Source organism: Rhinopithecus bieti, unplaced genomic scaffold, assembly GCF_001698545.2.
Source record: "Rhinopithecus bieti isolate Rb0 unplaced genomic scaffold, ASM169854v2 scaffold_13704, whole genome shotgun sequence".
NCBI lineage: Eukaryota > Metazoa > Chordata > Mammalia > Primates > Cercopithecidae > Rhinopithecus > Rhinopithecus bieti.
This window is the reverse complement of record NW_016808231.1, coordinates 1102682-1125458: the sequence shown is the minus strand read 5'-3', so window position 1 is coordinate 1125458 and position 22777 is coordinate 1102682. Positions and strand designations below refer to the sequence as shown.

Sequence of the window (22777 nt, the reverse complement as noted above, 5' to 3'; positions counted from 1 at the left end):
AAGAACAAACGTGCTGCTCAGTCAGGGAGAACTGGAGAATATGTTGTTATGTAAAAACTGCTTAAAGATAGTCATTGTATTCTGGGGAAATTAAGAAAAAAACACTGAAAAATAATCGTACATGGTTTATGTAAATAATTAAAAAGTAGGCCAGGCATGGTGGCTCACACTTGTAATCCTAGCACTTTGGGAGGCTGAGGTGGGTGGATCACCTCGAACACCTGAACCAGGAGTTCGAGACCAGCCTGGCCAACGTGGCAAAACCCTGTGTCTATTATAAAAAAAAAAAAATACAAAAATTAGCTGAGTGTGGTGGTACATGCCTGTAATCCCAGCTACTTGGGAGGCTGAGGCAGGAGAATTGCTTGAACCTGGGAGGCAGAGGTTGCAGTGAGACGAAGATCATGCCACTGCCCTCCAGCCTTCCTTGGCAACAGAGTCGATACTTACATCTCCACAAAAAAAAAAAAAAAAAAAAAAAAAAAAAAAGGAAAGAATTAAAAAAGGTTAATATAAGTGGAACAAAGTTCTTTTTTTTTTTTTTTGGAGACAGAGTCTCCACTGTGTCGCCCAGGCTGGAGTTGCAGGTGGCTGGATCTCAGCTCACTGCAAGTTCCACCTCCTGGGTTTGACGCCATTCTCCTGCCTCAGCCTCCGACTAGCTGGACTACAGGTCTGCCACCCACGCCCGCGTATTTTTTATATTTTTAGTAGAGACGGTGTATTCACCGTGTTAGCAGTGATGGGTCTCGATCTCCTGAGCCTCGTGATCTGCCCGTCTCGGCCTCCCAAAGTGCTGGGATTATAGGCTTGAGCCACCGTGCCCGGCAAGTTCTGTATTATAACAGAGTTTTAAAATTATTACTGGGATATAATAAAAAGGCTATTTTTATTTGTTGTTTTTGGACATTATTGAACTTATATTCTAATCCTTTTTGAGTATCAGATTTTCTAGATAGTGATTTCCTTTATAACTGATCATTTTGTCTCATTTCTAATATTTATATCACCTTTTTTGTTATGTAGCAGCCTATCTCCTTTAGAACATTATTAAATAACAAATAGCAGGCTTTTCCTATTCTTAAGTTAATAGGAATGCCTCTGGTGCTTTATCATTATTCATGTTATTTTATGTTGCTAATTTTTGTTTAAACGTTTTCCTTTTAGCTTTTATTTTAAATTAAACTTTTATTTTATTTTATTTTTTGAGATGGAATCTCACTCTGTCACCCGGGCTGGAGCGAGTAGTATGATTTGGGCTCACTGCAACTTGCACCTCCCAGGTTCAAGCAAATCTCCTGGCTCAGCCTCCTGAGTAACTGGGATTACATGTGCATGCCTCCGCACCCAGCTAATTTTTTGTATTTTCAGTAGAGACAACGTTTCACCATGTTGGCCAGGCTAGTCTCGAACTCCTGACCTCAAGTGATCTGGCCGCCTCAGCCTCCTAAAGTGCTGGGATTACAGGCATGAGCCCCTGTGCCCGGCACAAATATAAACTTTTTATTTTGAGCTACTTGTAGAATCACATGCAATTGTAAGAAATAATGTATAGAAATCCCGTGTACCCTTCACCTAGTTTTTTCTTGTGTGACTAAGGTACAGTTATCACAATCAGGTAACTACACATACCTTCTTCATAGTCTACCATTTTCACTTGTACTCTGTATTCAGATTTTGCCAGTTTTACTCATTTGTGTGTGTGTTCTGTCACATCTGTAGATTTGTGTGACCACCACCACAGTCACGATAGAGTTCCATCACAAAGATTCCTTGTGCTACATTTTCATAGCCACAGCTGTTGCCTTCCCTCTCTGCCTCCCTAACCCCATCCAAGCACTAAACTCTATAATTTTGTCATTTCCAGAATGCTATATAAGCAGAATCATATAGTATGTAAACTTTGAGATTGACTTTTCTTTATTCAGTATAATTCCTTTGAGATTCATTCAGATTGGTGCATGTATCAATAGTTTGTTTTTCTTCATTGCTGAGTAGTATTCCATGGCATGCATGCACCACAGCCTGCTTAACCATTCATCTGTTGAATGACGGTTGTTTTCAGGATTTGGCTATTATGAATCAAGCCGCCATCAGCCATGTGTGGCTTTCATTTCCCTGGAATAAATGCTCATGAATGCATGCACCCTTTACTTAGACTCATCTGTTGGTAACATGTCCCGTTTACTTATTATTTGCTTCCTTTCTCTCTCTCCACTTTTCCATACACACACAAATATAAACTAAAATTTTTCCTTAACTGCTTAAAATAAATTTGCCTACATCATTACTCCCACATACTTCTGTATTTCCAAGAATTAAGGTTATTTTCTTACATACTATGATGGTTAATATTAGGTGTCAACTTGATTGGATTGAGGCCTAGATAGCTGGTAAAGTATTGTTTCTGGGTGTGTCTGTGAGAGTGTTGCCAGAGAAGATTGACATTTCAGTCAGTAAACTGGGAGAGGAAGACCCACCCTCAGTGTGGGCAGACACCATCCAATTGGCTGCCAGTGCATCTAGAACAAGTGGGGTAAGCTGGCTTGCTGAGTCATTTGACTTTTATTTTTCTCCCATGCTGGATGCTTCAGTCCACTCCTGCTGCCCTTGGACATCGACTCTGGGTTCTTCCGCCTTTGGACTCTCGGACTTACACCAGTGGTTTGCCCGGGGCTCTTGGGCTTTCAGCCACAGACTGAAGGCAGCACTTTTGGCTTCCCTACTTTTGAGGCTTTTGGACATGGACTGAGCCACTAATGGCTTCCTTCTTCCTCAGCTTGCACATGGCTTGTAGTGGGACTTTGCCTTGTGATTGTATGAGCCAATTTTCCTTAATAAACTCCCTTTCATATATGCATATAAACTATTAGTTCTGCCCCTCTGGAGAACCTTGACTAGCACACATACCCACAGGAAAGTTACCAACTTAATCTAACCTAACTTTTGATATAGCTTTTATCAGACCTATCATCTATAACAATTTTGTCAATTCACCTAGCAACGTCCCTTTTAGCATCTTTTCCCCTTTCTAGTACAGGGACTGGTCTAGGTCCACATATTGTATTTCATTGTTATGGTTCCTTTACCTCCTTTAATCTGGGAACAGCTCTTTACTTTGTCTTCTGTGACATTGGCATATTTGAAGAAGCAGAAATGAGAACTTTGCATGTATTATCTCCTTTAGTACTTAAGACAGCTCTACAAAGAAGCTTTTATTATTATCGCCTCTTTTAGATGATGAAACTGAGGGACAGAGAGATGAAATAATTTGCTCAAGTCACAAGTCTTAAATGGTAGAACCTGGATTCAAACCTGGGTGTTTTGACTTCAGAAGCCTGTTTAACCACTGAGCTCTGCTGTTTTCTATTAATCTTTTAGCCTGTTTGTAGTAGCACTTGACCTTTCAGAAACTGAGAACCAGGGAAACTACTTTCTATGTTAGCTAACATCAACAGATACCTAATTTGTTTTACAGCAGATGATCTATTTTGTGATGACTTCAGATATTTCATCTGTTGCTTCGAGTTGGAGTTAAAGTTAGGTCTGCATCTGATTAACATTTATGGTACTTTATGGAAGTATTAAATAGTTTAGGCTGGGCGCGATGGCTCACGCCTGTAATCCCAGCACTTTGGGAGGCCGAGGCAGGCGGATCACGAGGTCAGGAGATCGAGACCATCCTGGCTAACACGGTGAAACCGTGTCTCTACTAAAATACAAAAAATTAGCCGGGCGTGGTGGCGGGCGCCTGTAGTCCCAGCTACTTGGGAGGCTGAGGCAGGAGAATGGTGTAAACCCGGGAGGCGGAGCTTGCAGTGAGCTGAGATCCGGCCACTGCACTCCAGCCCGGGCGACAGAGCGAGACTCCGTCTCAAAAAAAAAAAAAAGTTTAAATGAAGTTTTAAGTATCAAGCAGCTGGTTGTCTTGCATATTAGAAATGAGAGTTTATAGGAAACCCTAAGTTGTCTGGGCTGTGTCTTTCAGGCCAGGTAAGGATAGTTTCTTCCAGGACATTCTTCAGGGCTTGGTCTAGTCTTTGTTAATTGTCTCAAAGAAGGAGCTCCACCCTCCCTGGAGGAAGGCAGTTTTCTAATCTCTCATCTCTCTGGAAGTTTTTTTTGTAATAAGATGTGGCAATTAAAATATGCCTTATTCTTTCTAAGTTTCTTTTGAGGTTACTACCATCTGAAGTAATACGAAATACATGTGTATGGGTTTGCCAAGATTGCAGTTTCCGTGGGAATCATAACATTAGATTTAATCAAATCTGGGTTAATGAAGTGTGCACAAAGGCTCTGCATGAATATAGGTTTTATATTTAATGTGCATCTGGAGGCAGCAAGATCTTAGTGATGTAGTTTCCTTATAAGTGACAAGTTGAATACTTGCAAGTTGAGGGAAGGTTTAAGGTAATCCCCAAGATTAGGAACTTTGCCACGGAACTGAGGTCCTGCACCCTGACCCTCAGTTCAGAAGGGGTGCATAAACACTGGGAATCTGGAGCTCTTTAGTGGAACTGGAGGCCCAGCTTATTTCCCTGGAGTCTGTAGACTTTGGACTTGTTTTGTGTCCATGAGAAGCAGGGATTCCAGTGCTGCTGTTTTGACTTCTCTTTTTGAAGCAGTAGGTAGAAGAAATACACCAGGTCTGTCATAGTTGTACTTTGGTATTTTGGAAATGATTTTGGTCATTTTTCTTTTTCTTTCTTTCTTTTTTTTTTTTTGTTTTTTTGAGACAGGGTTTTGCTCTGTTGCCCAGGCTGGAGAGCAGTGGAGCGATCTCTGCTCACCACAACCTCTGCCTCCCGGGTTCAAGCGATTCTCCTGCCTCAGCCTCCCAAGTTGCTGGGATTAAAAGCATGTGCCACCACGCCCAGCTAGTTTTGTATTTTTAGTAGAGACAGGGTTTGTCCATTTTGGCCAGGCTGGTCTCTCACTCCCGACCTCAGGTGATCCACCTGCCTCGGCCTTCCAAAGTGCTGGGGATGACAGGCGTGAGCCACCATGCTTGGCCTAGTTTTCTTAGATCGTTTTCTCTGCTGTCTACCTGAAGTTGTGTAACTATTAAGTTCATGGTGATGGTCCTTGAGAGTGGTAGTGGTTTTTACGTGGGAAATCTAGAATTTTGGAATGCTCCAAACCCTAGAGTCACCATCTTTCAAACTCACTCATATTGAAGGGCGTGAATGTGGAACATAATTTCTCCACAGAAAGTGGAGCTAGAGTCAGGGTTGTCTTTGCAGGGCCTCTCCCAGGTCCACCAGTGCCAGGTCCTCAGCTGACAGACCAAAATCAGAAGGTTGACTTAGAGGTCTTCAAGCTTTCCCTATCTATCTGTGGTCTGTTTTAGTATCTTAGTCATTTTACTGTTTAGAATTTTGTGTCTGGCATTCCTCCAGATTCCTTGAATAACACTAGACTTCTCTGTGACTTTGAGGGTACATTACAACTGGTTGTGACTTTGTATGTCTTCTTACAGGAGTTTTCTCTAAGACATGACGTGGATCTTGTGTGTAGGCAGGAAGATGGTTCTTAGCAAGGCCTTACCGTGCTTGGGGCTGAAAGTCTGTTGGTAGTAACTTCCAGATGTTTGCAGCCGCAGTCCTGAGAGTAGTAGGCATTGTTACAGCAATACTTTCCCAAGAGTAAGGCCATGATATAACTGACATTTAAAAAAAAAATAAAGAACTAACACAGAAGCTAGATTGATATTAATCTCTTGTGTAAAATAAAAACAAGTTTTTATGAACACTGACATTTTATTTGAACTGATATGAACGTAGGGAAAATTACTTTCAATTCCTGTATGTTTTAGTCATTTTGTTCAGTTGATTATAGGTTCTGAAAGTCACATATTTTTCCAAATTGCCATGGTAAAATTGACCACGTGGATGAGCTTTGCAACCCTTTTTCCTTTGTCTTACTACTTTTGAGACTGGTATATGGAGATGTGATGGCTTGGATTACCATTGAAATTATGCACATAGATAGAGGATGAGTTATTTTTCAGCTTTATTTTTAAATAACTGCTTCTTTATCACAGCATGAAATTTGGATTGCGCTTGTGGTAACCTTGCTTCGTAAAATTTATGCCTTCTGCAAGTAAAGGCCCTAAGTGATAGTAGTTGTTGCTGAATTGTTTGCTAAATAGAATATTTTGCCAGTATGACCTGTAAAGGGGAGTTTTTAAAACGTATGTGTCAGTATAATTTTGTGTGTGTGTGTGTGTGTGTGTTTGTATGGAGGGGTAGATGAAAAATCTTTGGCTATTAATTGAAAATTAATTAATTTGATGATGAATATATAGTAGTTTCTTACATTTTTTCTGCTTCATGGATGTTTTAAAATTTCCAAAATAAAGGGTAAAAGAGTCTCCCCAAAAGGTAATTAAGAAAAATGACAAAGGACTGGGCACAGTGGCTCACACCTGTAATCTCTGCACTGAGGGAAGCTGAGGCAGGATCCCTTGAGCCCAGGAGTTTGAGGCCAGCCTGGGCAACATAGTGAGACCTTGTCTCTACAAAAAAGTAGAAAAAATTAGCGGGGTGTGGTGGTGTACGCCTATAGTCCCAGCTACGTGGGAGGCTGAAGTGGGAGGATTACTTGAGCCCGGGAGGTTGAAGCTACAGTGAGCTGTGATCGTGCCACTGCACTCCAGCCTGGGTGACAGAGTGACATAGTGAGATCTTGTTTCAAACAACAACAAAAAGACAAGATCTAGGTTTTATTTGATAGTAGGGACAAGGGTTAATGAAATAGATGTCATGATTTCTAAAACCTTCCGGGGTGGCTTTTTCAGTGGTGCTGAAGTACTGCCCTGAATTACTTCAGGAGAGAGAACAGAATTTTACCATTATTGTTTAGGTTTACTGATCGTGGCAGAGGTATTCCAGTGTGCTGCCCATACATTATAAAAAGAAACCCCCCCTTTTTTTTTTTCGGAAGATCCTTTTATTTGATATTTGGAGCCAAGCATGAAATCTGACACCAATGCCTTCATATGCTTCTTTACGTTTTGATTTTTTTTTTTAAGATGAGGTTTTAAGAGGTTTTAATTAGTCTCTATTGTTTTCAATTTTACAAGTGTTTCTCTCTGTTCCCTCCTCCACTGGATGGATGGAGAGCGGTTTCTTATTGTTTCTAAAGTACTTGTGTTTGACTTGCACTTTTTGCCACTCTGTCTAGAATTTGTCTCCAAAGTCTGTACATTTTTCCCATAAAGAAAGGTTAGAATAAATTTCAGGGGGTTGAAAATGCCAGGTTGGTACGAAAGTCTTTAAAGCATAGGAGGTACTCTTATTCATTTCAGTGTAATAATTCTGTAGATGACTTTAATCGTAGTAATAAAATGTGGGAGAGAAACATGAGGTTGAATTTATAATGTTATACTGTACAGAGTACACATGAGAAATGAATCTATTTGTTGAAACAGTTTCCACCTTATAACATTTTTGGGCCTTATTTGGTAGCAAAGCTTGTATTTGAGATCTCTTTCAATTTTGGTTTTGTATGTTTTGTCATGGCAAATCTTAGATTTGTTATTGTGTGATTTATGACCAAAACTCTGGTACTTCAGTGGCATTAAGATGATTCTGTTTGTATTTTTTTTTTTTTTTTTTTTTTTGAGATGGAGTCTCCCGCTCTGTCACCCAAGCTGGAGTGCACGTGGCAGATCCTGCAGCTCACTGCAAGCTCGCCTCCTGGGTTCCACCCTGGCATTCTCCTGCCTCAAGCTCCCGAGTAGCTGCGGGAACTCCCCGCCCCCTCACAGGCGCCCAGCCACGCGCCCCGGCCACTCGCCGGCGTTTTTTTGTATTTTTTAGTAAGACGGGGTTTCACCGTGTAGGCCAGGATGGCTCTCCGATCTTCCGTGAGCGTGTGATCCGCCTCGCCTCCGGCTCCCACACCAGTGCTGGGGATTGACAGCGCTTGCAGGCCACTGCGGCCCGGGCCCCGATCTCTGGCCCGGCCGATTCTGTCTTTATTAGGCAAGTAATGATACTATAGATCCACTCAAGCAATATCCTTCATGAACTTCCTGCCATTACCAATGTCCTGTGTATTACCAAGATGTGAATATACTAAACTCCAGCACTCAAATAAATCTTAAATAGATTCTGAGGTTTTAGAGTGCTATATGAATTTATAAGAGAATTTCAGAAGTGAGAGAAAGTTTAGTTGTCTTTAAGAGTTAGTTTTCTTTTCTTTTCTTTTTTTTTTTTTGAGCTCTGCCTCCCGGGCTCAAGCAATCCTCCTACCTCAGCCTCCCAAGAAACTGGGACCATAGACATGAGCCATCGTGCCCGGCTAATTTTTGTATTTTTTTGTAGAGATGGGGTTTTGCCATGTCGCCCAGGCTGGTCTTGAACTCCTGGCCTCGAGTGATCCGCCTGTCTCGGTCTCCCAAAGTGCTAGGATTACAGGCGTCAGCCCACCATGCCCAGCCTAAGAGTTTTCTTAAATTCCGTAATATGGGAAATGTTTAATATTTTGACGGCAACTATTGTCTTTAAATTATTTTTATTTTTTAGAGACAGGGTCTAGCCCGTCTCCTAGGCTGGAGTGCAATGGCACTATCATAGCTTACTGCAGTCTTGAACTCCTGGGTTCAAATGATCCTCCTCCTTCAGTTTTCTGAGTAGCTGGGAGTACAGCATGTGCCACCGCCTGGCTGATTTTTAGATTTTTGGTAGAGATGAATTCAGGCTATGTTGCCCAGGCTGGTCTTAAAGGATTCAGGCTATGTTGCCCAGGCTGGGCTTAAAGGATCCTTCCACCTCAGCCTCCGAAAATGCTGGGATTACAGGCATGAGCCACCACGCCTGACCTTAATTGTCTTTTAAATTTAGAGTTGAAAAACATTACAGAGGCTTTTCATTATTTTCCATCAGGGTATATCATATTATTTGCAACAGGGTATATTGCCAAACTGTGCCTGTAATTCCTGATGTGACATTAGGCCGTAATAAATTATCCTGTCATCAAGAACATTTATTAGGTGTGTACTCTGTGGGCATAGTGTAGAAGTAGTCACAACACATGGTCCCTGCTCCTCGGTAATTTACAGGTTTTGAGGAGTACACAGGGCATCTCTTTTAATGACTTCATTCAGTAAACATTTCCTGGGTACCCACTGTGTGCCAGCACTTCCAGGAACTGGGGATACAGTGATGAATGGGACATACAAGGCTCTGCACTCTTGGAATTTACATGCTGGAACCCTCAACATTTCATGTGCTAAATGACAAAATTGTTAAGGACCTTATGAGGGGAGGTATTACTTTGCTGTGGTATGGTTGGGAAGGCTGTATTGAGGGATGAGGGCTGGAGCTGGACAGGCGTGAGAGTGTTTATTTCCCAGTGTGTATTCTGTGGAACCTGCTATCAGAGATTTCATGGTCAAATAGATGGAAAACAAGACCCACTTGGGATTGTGGAGAAGGCATCCCAAGAGCTGGAGAAATTAGGGGAGACAGTGAGGGAGAGGATATGGAATTTGAGCTGTTCTTTAATGGGTAAAATTTTAAGAGTGAGGTTGGAGTAGAGGGTGAGTGAACTGTGTGAGAATAAGGAGGGAGCTTGAAGAGTATGGGCTGCATTGGGGGACACTACCCAAAATGCACCTGTCCCCAGCCTCCCCTCCTACCCTCACAGAAGCTACCCATTGTCCTTGGCCCCATCGCATCACCTCTTCCATCCTTTCTGTGTTTTAACATGCTCAAGTTTCTCCTTTCATAAAAACACCAACAAAAAGGCAAACTGTCTTTTACTTCCACCTCTCCTGCTTCATGGCTAAATTTCACGAGCAATCAACAGCTCACCAACTCCACATCCCCCCAGCCCATTCATGTCTCAGCTGATTTCTCTTTTGTGTTATCCCCGTTGCTTCCCCCTTGCAACTCTCACTAAGCCCCCTGTGATATCCATGCTGCTAAGTATAATGCCTTATTTCACTTCTCTTAGTGACATAGGACTTCATTGCCCTCTGCCTTCTCGAAATCTTCATGTTCTTTCTCTTTCCCCCCCCGCCAAGCCTCCAGGAAGTACAGAAAAAACATTTTCTTGACATCACACTCTTCCAAGTTTTCTCTTATATCTCCTTCTGAGGAGGCCATTTTTCCTCAGTCTTTGCAATTTCTGTTCCCTTCTCCCTGGCTATTGAACTTTGAGGCTCCTCAGAGTCTCAATCCTAGGTCCCTTCCCTTTTTTCTCCATATTCTTCCTAGGGTGATCGCATCTGTGTTCAACTTCATTTGCTTTGGTTATGATTTGTTCTCTGGTTACTCCCAAATTTGCTCTCAGCCTGGATGTTCTTCAGAGCTCCTGACTTTTCTGTCCAACTGCCTGGTGTTGCAGTCACCTCAAACTCAATACGTCCAGTTCTGGGCTGATGATCTCTACCCCTCTATCCTCATTCAATAACCCTTTCCTGGTGCATGTAACTCCCATCCATCCAATTATGTAAGCTCGAAAATGTGAAGTTATCTTTTTTTTTTTTTTTTTTGAGACAGAGTCTTGGAGTGCAGTGGTATGATCTCGGCTTACTGCAACCCCTGCATCCCAGGTTCAAGCAAGTCTCCTGCCTCAGCCTCCCGAGTAGCTGGGATTGTAGGTGTGTGCCACCATACCTGGCTGATTTTTGTATTTTTAGTAGAGACAGGGTTTCACCATGTTAGATGGCTGACCTCGAACTCCTGACCTCAGGTGATCCACCTGCCTCAGCCTCCCAAATTACTGGGATTACAGGCATGAGCCACTGCGCCTGGCTGAGATGGCTTTTTTTCTTTATCAGTAATCCTTGACTGAGGTCAGCAGTCCCCCAGTTACCTCTGAGGGTCTGCATCACTTAAGTTTAATTACCTGAAGATTTCACACCGATCCTAAAATGATATATTGTAGGTAAATGGTGTCCAGCTAATGTCTTTCATTAAAATGAAATGATTATACACATTTAAGTCCCTCCCTCTCATCCACTTTAATACTTAAGGGATAAAACAGGAGCTCATATTCTAACTGCATTTTTTTTTTTTTTGGTCTTCTTAGAAGAGCTCTAATGGTTAACATTGTTGAATAAGAATGTCATTGTTGAATAAGTTGTCATTCAGCTATGTCAATGACAGGTTCTAGAAATGAAAAAAATAACAATTTATCTTTTTTTTTTCTTTTGTGAATCATGCTTTTCATGTTGTGACTAAGAACTTTTCACCTAATCCTAGGTCCTGATGCTTTTCTCTTTTGTTCTCCTCTAAGAGTTTTATAGTTTTTGTATTAGATCTGGCATTCATTTTGAGTTAATTTTTATATATGGTCTGAGGCAAAGGTCAAGATTTTTTGATAGTTTTTTTTTTTGATCTATTGATGTCCAGTTGTTCCAGCACCATTTGTTGAAAAGGCTGTCTTTCCTCCCTTGAATTGCGTTTGCACTTCTGTCTGAAATCAGTTGGGCATATTTGCAAGGTGCTGTTTCTGGGATATCTCTGTTGTTCCATTGGTCTAGGTGGCTGTCCCTCTGAAAATATCACAGTCTTAATTGCTATAGCTATATAGCTTAAAATCAGGTAATATGATTCCTCCAACTTTATTTTTTTTTTGGTTGTTCATTATTTGAGTTATTCTAGTTCCTTTTCATTTCTATATAAAATTTAAGATAAGCTTGTCTATATCTACAAAAGATCTTGGGACTTTGCTAAGAATTATGTTGAATGTATAAATCAGTTTGGGGAGAATTGATATCTTTACTATGTCGTAGTCTACTAGTGTCAACAGCTTACCACTTCAGGTAGAACATAGGAAACTTACTATGATTTAGGTCCCTTTACCCTCTCTGCTTTATAGTTAGTCGTCTTAAATATCTCCTTTACATACATTGAAAACCACATCAGACAATATTATACTTTTGCTTTTAATTACCTAATGTAATTTTAAAAACTTAAGAGGAGAAAGTCTAGTACTAGTACACTTAACTATAAAGTTACTCTCCAACATTAGTTACTTTTACTTGTAAAAGATTCTATTTAATTCTGGTCCAAAAGTTACACTTTTAGTACAGTTCTGATCACTTGTGCGTTGTAATTTGTTTTCGTTTCTTCTTTTTTTTTTTGCGAGGACGGAGTCTCGCTCTGTCCCCAGGCTGATGCGAGTGGCAGACCCTCAGCCTCACCTGCAGCCGAGCCTCCCGGGTTGACGCCATTCTCTGCCATCGAGCCCTCGCCGAGTAGCGGACGATAGCGCCTGCGACCTCGCCCGGCTTAGTTTTTTGTATTGTTTTATAGAGACGGGTTTTCACCTGTGTTACCAGGAGGTCTCGAGTCTCGCTGACCACCTATGATCCCTCTGGTCCCAAAGCTGCTTGGGATTACGCTTGAGCCACCCGCGCCCGCTTTTTTTCTTTTATTCTTTTTTTTTTTTTTTTTTTTTTTTTGAGACAGGTTCTCACTCTGTCACCCAGGCTGGAGTACAGTGGCATGATCATGGCTCACTGTAACCTCAACGTTCTGGGCTCAGGTGATCCTCTCACCTCAGCCTTTCAAGTAGCTGGGACTACAAGCACATGCCAACACATCTGGCTAACTTTTTTAGAGAAGGGGTCTCACTATTTTGCCCAGGCTGGTCTCAAACTCCTGGGTTCAAGTGTTTTGCCCTCCTTGGTCTCCCAGGTGTGAGCCACTGGGCCCTTTTATTACTTTATGTACTTAGTTTAAAAATATTCTGTATTTGTCTTTTTTTTAAGACCAGAAGTTATTTTGTACTACATTTTGCTATTTTTTTTTTTCTGACTGTCAATCATGATGGCTCTTTCCTTATGTGTTTTGTAAGCATTTAGCAGGCTTTTGACTGTAGGCATATTCTGAAGCAAATAGTTCTGAGAGGAGTTTTTGGTTCAGCAGTGGGTGCTACCAATCTAGGATCACTTTAAGTTTGTTTCTATGCTGGACCCTATTGTGTGAATGCAATCTTGGGGTTCTGAATGTTCAGAGGAGACTCTCCTGTGGAGCCTAGATCAAAACAGACACCTGTGATTTTTTTCCTTCACCAGCAGGTGTATTTTTTCTAGCCTATTTTCTCACTGAGATTGTTCCCCTTCAAGGGTCTGAGTTTTTTCCAAGGGGCTCACTTCAACCTCTCTACATTTTGTATCATCAAGGCCTGAGAATCTTCTGTCCCTCTGCAGCTTTAAACCATTCTTGATACTAACACCAGAAAGTGCTCCCAGGGTCTCTGTAGCCTCAGTTTCTACTTTTTCTGGTTTCTAGCTCCCCCTTGAGTTTTAGCTCCTGGGGATTTTCTTTTCTTTCTTGAGAACTCAACTGTGCATTTTAAAAGAAACTGGTAATATTTTGTTTAGCAGTTGTAGTAATTCAGTATCAGAAGGTTTTTCAGATATTGACTCCACTGTGTTCCTAGAAATAGAAGAGTCTGACACACAGCTTCCAAACAATTCAATAAAGTATAGATTATTGGGTCCCATGAGGGGACTCACTCTGGTTTCTTCAAAATTGGTCATGTGGGACAAAAGTTTCTTCCTGTCTCTCAGGAGGGGCTGTGGTAGAGACACTTGTCCTTAAAAGGAAGAAGCATGGGCATCTTCAGTACTGCCCTCATATCTGCCAGACAGAGAGGTTCAAGAAGGAAGGGAATGCTCATCTGTGTCGAGTGTGACAGCAAGGTCAAGTAAGATCAAGACTGAAAATTGACAGTGGGATTTCACAATTAGAATGTCTTTGCCAGAGTAATCTCCATGGAATTGGGAGGATGGTCTTTGGTCCAGGCAATTCCTGTTTTTCTCAGGAAGAATGACTTCTTGTTTATCAGTATGTGGTTTGTTTTATGCTCCCTTACTTTAATACTGTCTAGCTTCCAACCTTGCCTTAGATAGAGTAGCTATATCTGTCATAGAAACTGGATTCAGCTGCAGAGTATAGGACCTATCTTGTATATACCTAGGTCCTTAAAGCTTTTGCTTATGTCTCAGGTGAGGTCATCAGAAGGAAGAACTGAAGAGGTAAGAGCCGAGCTGGGGTATTAAAGTAAGGGAAAGAATATAATGAGGTATTGTCAGTTTTAACATGAAGCCTCTATTTTGTGGAATTTCTAAAATTTATGAAAAATTTGAAACATACAAAAGTAGAGAATAGTGCATAACCCAAATTTAGTATTTTTTGTATATTTGCCGTGTTTATCTTTCTTTTGCTGAAATATTTTAAAGAAATCCTGACATCATTTATGTACATATCTTAACTGTGCAATATGAACATTTTCACATGTAGTCAAAGTGCTGTTACCACACCTAATATAAAATTGATTATTCTTTACTACTATACATAGAATATGGAGGCTTTCTATTTTAAAGTTCTTTGAACATGCTGAGATTGTTCCTCCTTTTCCGTCTTTGTACTTGTCATACTGTCTGTCTAGAAGGCTCTAGTCTGTGACTTCCACATGGTGGCCTTCGTGACAGTATTATTTCTCAATAAAGGCTTTCCTGATGACTGAACTAAAGTAGTGTCCATTTTCCCCACCCTGTTGGCCACTGCCTCCCCACTCTGTGTCATTGCCTGTGTGCTTGTTTATTGTCCATCTCGTCCCCTAGATTGTAAGCACCATGAGAGTAGGGACCTGGTCTGTCATGCCTATTGCTCTTTGGCCAGGGCCTGAAGCAAGCCTAGCATATTGTAAGGAAGCAAAGGTTTAGAAACAAGTCAGCTATTAGATTAATAAAGATTCCAAAATTTGCTTAATATTTTATAACCATTATCTCTTCCTACAACTGACTTCTATTCCAGAGCTTTTCTTTTCTCAAGAGCTTTAACCAACAGCTGTGTTTGCAAAAAGTGCTGGGCTCTTGTCCCTTTCAGGACATTTAATCTTTTAAATCCTCAAAATATTTTGTAAAATATAAGTGAGTAAAGTCACTGCTGACCTGTTAAGAGGCAGTGTTTTTACTGACATAACTCTCATTTGAGATCACTTTATTTGAGCTTGCAGCTAATAAATCTGTTTTGGCTCATATGAAACAGGATGGAATGATCCCGTAGTCCACATAGCCTTTAATTGATTATTTGAACTTCATTTATTTAGTGCGTCATTTGTATTCCATGTTGGGGTATGTTAAAATTGTTACATTGTCAGTTGTTGGGAATATTCTTTGGCATGAGAAAAAATGTAATTCAGTAAAACAGGTATGATTCTATAATTAGACTTGGGTTCTTTTGAAAAACATAATTTCAGACCTATAAAGAGATGAGAGAATGGTACAAATAATTACTTTGTATTCTTTACAAGATTCCCCAATTAATATTTTACCACATTTGCTTTAGTATCCCTCCCGACTTACCCTCTTTTTTTTTTTTTTTTTTTTTTTGTGAGTGGAGATACTCAAAACAAAGCCATCCTCTTTTATAACATTATGCAGTTATCAGAATCAGGGGATTAACACTGATATACCATTAACCAATAGATTTTATTCAAATTTCCCAGTCATGCCCTTTTCCTTTCTTATATGAAAAGAAAATTCTGGATCATGAGTGTCATAGAGTTGCTATGTGTCTTTAGTCTCGTTTAATTTGGAACAGTTTTCCTTTCATGATTTTAACATTTTGAAGATTATAGGCCAGTTATACAACAGGGCCAGTTTTTAGCAGGTCCCTCAATTTGGGTTTTACTGACTGTCTTAATTTGATTTCTGTTGCTATAACAGAGTGCCACAAACTGGATAATTTATAAGAAAAGGAAATTTATTTTTCTCACAGTTCTGGAGTCTGGAAAGTCCAATAGTAAGGTGTTGACATCTGTTGAGAGCCTTCTGGCTGCATCATCCTCTGGTGGAGGGCATAAGGGCAAGAGAGCAAGAGCAGTGAGGGCCAAACTCACTTTTATCAGAAACTCATTTCTGTGATAATAGCATTAATTCATTCATGATGGTTGAGCCCTCATGGCCAAATTCCTTCTTAATGATCCCACCTGTTAATACCATCACAATGACAATTAAATTTCAACGTAAATTTTGGAGGGGACATTCCAACCATAGAACCGATGTTTCAAAACTGACATGTTTTTCTCAGTGCTTCATATGAGGAGAATATGATGTTGATTTGGCGCATTACACGTGTTTACTTTGATCACCTGGTTAAGGTGGGTCTGCCAGATATTTCCACTGTCAAGATAGATTTTCCTCTTTGTGTTTACATAGTATCTTCGAGGATACTTTGAAACCATTTAAAATTCTATTACTTCTTCTTCTTTTTTTTTTTGAGACGGAGTCTTGCTCTGTTGCCCGGGCTGGAGTGCCGTGGCCGGATCTCAGCTCACTGCAAGCTCCGCCTCCCGGGTTTTACGCCATTCTCCTGCCTCAGCCTCCGGAGTAGCTGGGACTACAGGCGCCCGCCACCTCGCCCGGCTAGGTTTTTTTTTGTATTTTAGTAGAGACGGGGTTTCACCGTGTTAGCCAGGAAGGTCTCGATCTCCTGACCTCGTGATCTGCCCGTCTCGGCCCCCCAAAGTGCTGGGATTACAGGCTTGAGCCACCGCGCCCGGCGAATTCTATTACTTCTTAAACTCTTAACCACTAGTTTTAGATTTCATTGATGAATACATATAAATTAGTATAGTGATGATTGCCAATGGTAATTTTCTAATTCCGTTGTTTTTTCTAGATTTATCAGTTGTGATACTGCTGTAAGGAATGGCTTCTCCCTTTCACTTATTTATTTTTGTCTTTTTATCAGTAGGAACTTATGGATTATTTTATTTAGTCAGTTATAAAATTTTGATATTTAAATGATCATATATTTGGCCAGTAGCAGACTTTTCAGAAGGTTCCTGTGAACTTTTGACATGTCCTCATCATTTTTCGATTATTTTCTTACTTTCTGGAACAGCAAGATATTCTAGGCCAGGGCTTGGCAAACCTTTTCTGTAAGTGGCCAGATAGTAAATATTTTCGATTTTGTAGACCATACAGTCCCTCTTGCAACTGTTTAACTCTGCCCTTGCAGCATGAAAGCAGCCGTAGATAATTTGTAAACTAATGAGCTTGGCTATGTTTCAGTAAAAGTTTATTTACATAAACAGGTGGATGAACTATGCATAGTTTGCCAGCCCCTCTTCTAGGCTCGTATTTGTACATTTCTACCCCAGTCTCAGAATTGGCCATTTTTTCCATTGGTTGCTTTTAGTGATGAATGGTGTTTAGAAACTGAGATCTAGACACTAAGTATTCTCATTGCTACTGGAATGTGATTGATTCTAGGCTCTTTAAGTAGACAAAGCTAGGGAATATAAGAATATATCTTTACATGCTATGTACATTTGTGTGTGTATATAGATGCATCTGTATTTCTCTATTTATTATAAACCATTGAGTTATACTGATATCTCCAGTTCCATTTCAATTCTAGCCTTTACACTTTTCCATATTTGTAATTTTTTTTCTCCAACATTGACAAACTTGGCTCCTTATCCACAAGTATTTACTTATTTGTTCCATCTAGGATATATGGAAAACAGTTTTAGAATTGCTAACTCAGACTTCTGTAAAAAACAACCTATTAACCAGAGTTTAATCTTTATGTACACTTATTTTTTGTTTTTAGCCACAGGATTTGGTTAAATACTGTACCCCACAGTTACTTGGGTTAGTGTGCCATTCCTGTTATACCCATTTCCTGCTGCCCTCTAATATATTGTGATTTATTTATTTTTAATTGACAAGCAAGAAAATTACATATTTTTATGATGTGCAACATGATGTTTTGCTTCATGTATACATTGTGGAATGACTAGATCAAGCTACTTAACATATCCATTACCTCATTTACTTATCATTTTTTTGGTGATGAGAACACTTAAAATACACTCTCTTAGCAATTTTCAAGTATACTTGGCTCCTGGATATCCACAGGGGATTGGTTCCAGGACCCCTACAGCTACCAAAAAATGTGGATCCTTAGGTCCCTTATGTAAAATGGTAAGACATTTGCATATAATCTATGCTTGTCTTTCTATAGACTTTAAATCCTCTCTAGGTTACTTATAATACCTAATACAATATAAATGGTATGAAAATTGTTGTTATACTGTATTTTAAAATTTAGGTTCTTTTAAAAAAATTATTGTATTTTATTTTATTGTTGTTTCCCCAAATATTTTTGATCTGCATTCACAGACACAGAACTCATGGATACAGAGGGATGACTGTATACAATATATTGTTATTAACTGTAGTTGCCATGATGTACAATAGATCTCTTGAACTTATTCCTCCAGTCTTATTGAAATATTGTGTCTTTTGGCATAGACATCTCTCCTCTCCCCTCAACCCCCAGCCTCTGATAACCACCATTTTATTCTCTGTTCCTATCAGTTCAACTTTTTTACACGGCACGTATAAATGAGATCATCTGGTATTTGTCTTTCTGAATGCCTGGCTTATTTCATTTAGCCTAATGTCCTCTAGGTTCATCCGTGTTGTTGCAAATGAGAGGATTTCCTCTCCTCTCCTCTCCTCTCCTCTCCTCTCCTTTCCCTCTTTCTCTCTTTCCTTCTCTCTTTCTTCTTCTTTTTGTTTTTAAGAGACTGATTTTACCATGTTGTTGCCCAGGCTGGTCTCAAACTCCTGAACTTTTCTCCCACCTTGGCCTCCCAAAGTGCTGGGACTACAGGCATGAGCCACTGCACCTGGCTTCCTTTTTTTTTTTAAATTAAACCAAATGGTATTCCATTGTGTATATATACCACATTTTGAAAATCCATTCACGCTTGCTGAGCATTTAGGTTGATTCCATATCTTGGCTATTGAGACTAATGCTGTAATGAACGTGGGAGTGCAAATGTCTTTTTGATGTACTGATTTCATTTCCTTTGAATACATACCCAGAAGTGGAATTCCTGGATCATAGGGTAGTTCTGTTTTTAAATTTTTGAGAAACCTCCAAACTGTTTTCCCTAATGACTATAGTAGTTTACATTTCCACCAACAGTGTACAAGGGTTCTCTTTCTCCACATCCTTGCTAACACTTGTTATCTTTTGTGTTTTCGATAATAGCCATTCTAGCAGGTATGAGATAATATCTCACTGTGGTTTTAATTTGCATTCCCCTAATGATTAGTGATATTGAGCATTTTTTTTCATATACCTGTTGGCCATTTATAGGTCTTTTGAGAAATGTCTGCCTAGGTCCTTTTCCCATTTTTAAATTGGGTTATTTGTTTTCTTACAATTGATCGTTTGAGTTCCTTTCATTTTGGGTATTAACTCTTTATTAAATGTATGATTTGCAAGTATATTCTCTCATTCATTAAGTTGTCTCTTTGCTCTGTTGATTTTTTGCCTAACAGAGTCTTCTTAGCTTAGTGGAATGCCATTTGTCTTTTGTTGCCTGTGCTTTTGTATTCTTAAAGAAAAAAATCTTTGCCTTGATCAGTGTCATGGAACTTTATTTACCTCCATGTTTTTTCCCAGTAGTTTTCAGTGTCAGGCCTTACATTTAAATCTTTAATTCTTTTTTTTTTTTTTTGGAGATGGAGTTTTATTCTTGTCACCCAGACTGGAGTGCAGTGGCCCAATCTTGGGTCACTGCAACCTCCACCTCCCGGGTTCAAGCATTCTCCTGCCTCAGCCTCCTGAGTAGCTGGATTACAGGCATGTGCCACCATGCCCAGCAAATTTTTGTATTTTTAGTAGACACAGGGTTTCAGCATGTTGGTCAGGCTGGTTCCGAACTCCTGACTTCAGGTGATCCACCCTCCTTGGCCTCCCAAAGTGCTGGGATTACAGGCTGAGCCACTGCTGCTGACTTTCTTTGATCTATTTTGACTTGGTTTTTGTGTATGTTGTGAGATGAGTGTCTAATTTCATTCTTTTGGATGTAGAAATCCCGTTCTCTCAGTACCATTTATTGAAGAGATTGTCCTTTCCCCACTATGTATTCTTGGCATCTTTTTGAGGGCCAATTGATAGTAAATGTGTGTTTTTATTTCTGGGCGTTCTATTCTGTTCCATTGCTCTGTGTGTCTGCTTTGATGCCAGTACTGTGCTGTTTTGATTACTGTAGGCTATATTTTGAGATCAGGTAGTGTGATGCCTTAGGCTTTATTCTTTTTGCTCAAGACTGCTTTGCCTATTTGGGGTCTTTTGTGATTCTATATGAATTTTAGGATTGCTTTTTCTATTTTGTGAAAATGTTGTGGAATTTTGGTAGAGATTATATTGAATCTGTAGAATGCTTTGGGTAGTAAGGACACGGTTACAATATTCTGCAATCCATGAACATGGGATATCTTTCCATTTTTTGGTGTCTTCTTCAGTTTATTTCATTAACATTTGTTGTGTTTTTCATTTTAAGTATAGTTGGCATAATTTCTTTCTATTTGAATTGCATTTTTAGGCCATTTCCCCATTCTCTTTTATTGTATGTTGCTTTTTTTTTTTGAGATATGAAGCATCAATGTGGTTCCAAAAGTCAGAACATATAAAAAGGCATATTAAGTGAAGTGTTATTCCACATCTATTTCTTTTACCTAGTTATCAGCTGCTTCCCTTTCACTGTTTCCATCTACTCACTGTAGGTAGCCAATCTCATTAGTTTCTAATTTACTGTGTTGTGTGTCTTTTTGCACAAATGAGCATATGTATGTGTAACTCTTTTTTCTTTCTTTGTCATATAAAAGAAAGCATACTATAGATTATCTTTTAGTTAATTCAGAAGCTCAGGAGTTGGTCAAAGTAGAACACTTCTGTGTGGTGAAATGAGTGGCCTCAGCTAAATCAAGTTATTCAAGGGGAGAGTAGGAACTTCATCAGGTTATGGTCAAGTTAAGCCTAGAACAGGAAGCAAGCCAGGCTCACCCAGGTATTCTGCCTTGGATTAAAGAGACACTAAATTATTTCGTAGCAGGGATCTTGATGATAACAATTTCTCTTTCTTGACTCTGCTCTAACCTAGACCTTTGTCCTCCAATCTAGAGGACCCTCTATGCTTACTGCACATTGGCTATCCTGGGGTCTCTTTTTTTCTCTGTTGCCTTAGAAAATTCCTGTATACTTTTTTTGTGCTGAGTCTTCTCCTCATTGTACTCCATATCATCCTTTGTCTCAGTTTATTCTGTCATTTTGGTGCAGCACATCCTTTAGTAGCTTCATGAGAAAAAATACAGGACTTTTTTTTAGGCCTGCTATTTTGAAAATGTCTTTATTCTACCCCCATACTTGATTGTTAGTTTGACTGCATATAGAATTGCAGATTAGAAATAATTTTCCTTAAAAGTTTTTACAACTTTACTCATGTGTAATTTACATACATTAAATATTTCTGATGCTTAACATTTATTCCTGAAAATCCAGTTTTGCTCTGGTATCATTTCCCTTTAGCTTGAAGAACTCAATATGGTGTTTCTTGTAGTACAGTCCTGCTGGTGATGGGTTTTCTCTTTTATCTGAAAATGTCTTTGTTTTGCCTTCATTACAGAAGGATATTTTGCTGGAAATAGGATTCAGAGCAGACAGTTTTTTTCTTTTAGCCCTTTAAAGATAAATTATTCCGTTGTCTTTGGATGGCAGGAAAGATGACAATAAAAAATAAGGAATCTGCTGCCGTTCAAAATGTTGTTTTGTTTGAGGTATTTCTTTTTACGTTGACTACTTTAGATTTTCCCTATATTGTTTGTTTTCAGCAGTTTGATTATGATGATATAGATACAATTTAAAAAAAATTTTTCCTTTTGGGGTTCATTCAGCTTACGAAATCTATATATTTATGTTTTCAGCAAATCTGGGATGTTTTAGCCAATGTTTCTCCTTTTCTTGTTCTCTTCTTCTGGGAAATCAATTCCCTTTATTTATTTATTTTTGGAGACAAGAGTCTTGCTCTGTTTCCTAGACTGGAGTGCGGTGGCATGATCTTGGCTCACTGCAGCCTCTGCCTCCCAGGTTCAAGCAATTCTCATGCCTCACCCTCCCAAGTAGCTGGGATTACAGGCATGCACCACCACACCCAGCTAATTTTTGTATTTTTATTAAAGACAGGGTTTCACCATGTCATCCAAGCTAGTCTCGAATGGATGACTTCAGGTCATCCACCCGCCTTGGCCTCCCGAAGTACTAGGATTACAGGCGTGACCCACCAGGCCAATTACCCTTATGTTTGACCTTTTGATATTGTCCTGTAAGTCCATAATACTTTTATCTTTTTGTTCAATCTTCTTTCTGTTTTTCAGGTTGTATAATTTCTGTTGATAAAGTTGAAGCTCCTTGAGTGTTTATTCTTTTACCTCTATTTTGCTATTGAGGTTATCCACTGAATTTTTAATTTCAGATATTGTATTTATTAGTTTAATTTTTTTTTTCTTTTTGAGACTGGTTGTCACTCTGTCGCCTTTGCGGGAGTACAGTGGTGTGATCTTGGCTCAGTGCAACCTCCACCTCCTGGGCTCAAATGATCTGTCCACCTCAGCCTCCCCAGTAGCTGGCATGTCCTTCCACACCCAGCTAATTTTTGTGTTTTTAGTAGAGACGGGGTTTCATCATGTTGGCCAGGCTGCTCTTGAATTTCTGGGCTAGAGTGATCTGCCTGTCTTAGTCTCCCAAAGTGGGAGGATTACAGGCATGAGCCACTGCACCTGGTCTAAAATTCTTATTTATTTATTTTTTTTGTAAGGTGTGCACTTTTATTCAACTGGTCTCAAGTCAGTGTACAGGTAAGCCCTGGCTGCCTCCACCCACTCCCAGGGAGACCAAAAGCCTTCAGACATCTCAAGTTGGGGGACAAAAAAGGGGGG

At 39.8% G+C, this 22777-nt stretch overlaps 2 protein-coding genes across 2 annotated transcripts in view; one reads left to right on the top strand and one right to left on the bottom strand.

The window, feature by feature from the left end:
- DIS3L2 (DIS3 like 3'-5' exoribonuclease 2) overlaps positions 1 to 22777 on the top strand; it is a 390397-nt gene that overhangs the window by 27760 nt on the left and 339860 nt on the right. The window lies entirely within an intron of this gene.
- LOC108538232 (actin-like) overlaps positions 5229 to 22777 on the bottom strand; it is an 18690-nt gene continuing 1141 nt past the window's right edge. The window contains 3 exon segments of the mRNA XM_017886190.1: positions 5229 to 5281; positions 5551 to 5607; positions 6782 to 6828. Coding sequence (XP_017741679.1) covers positions 5229 to 5281; positions 5551 to 5607; positions 6782 to 6828 — 157 coding nt within the window.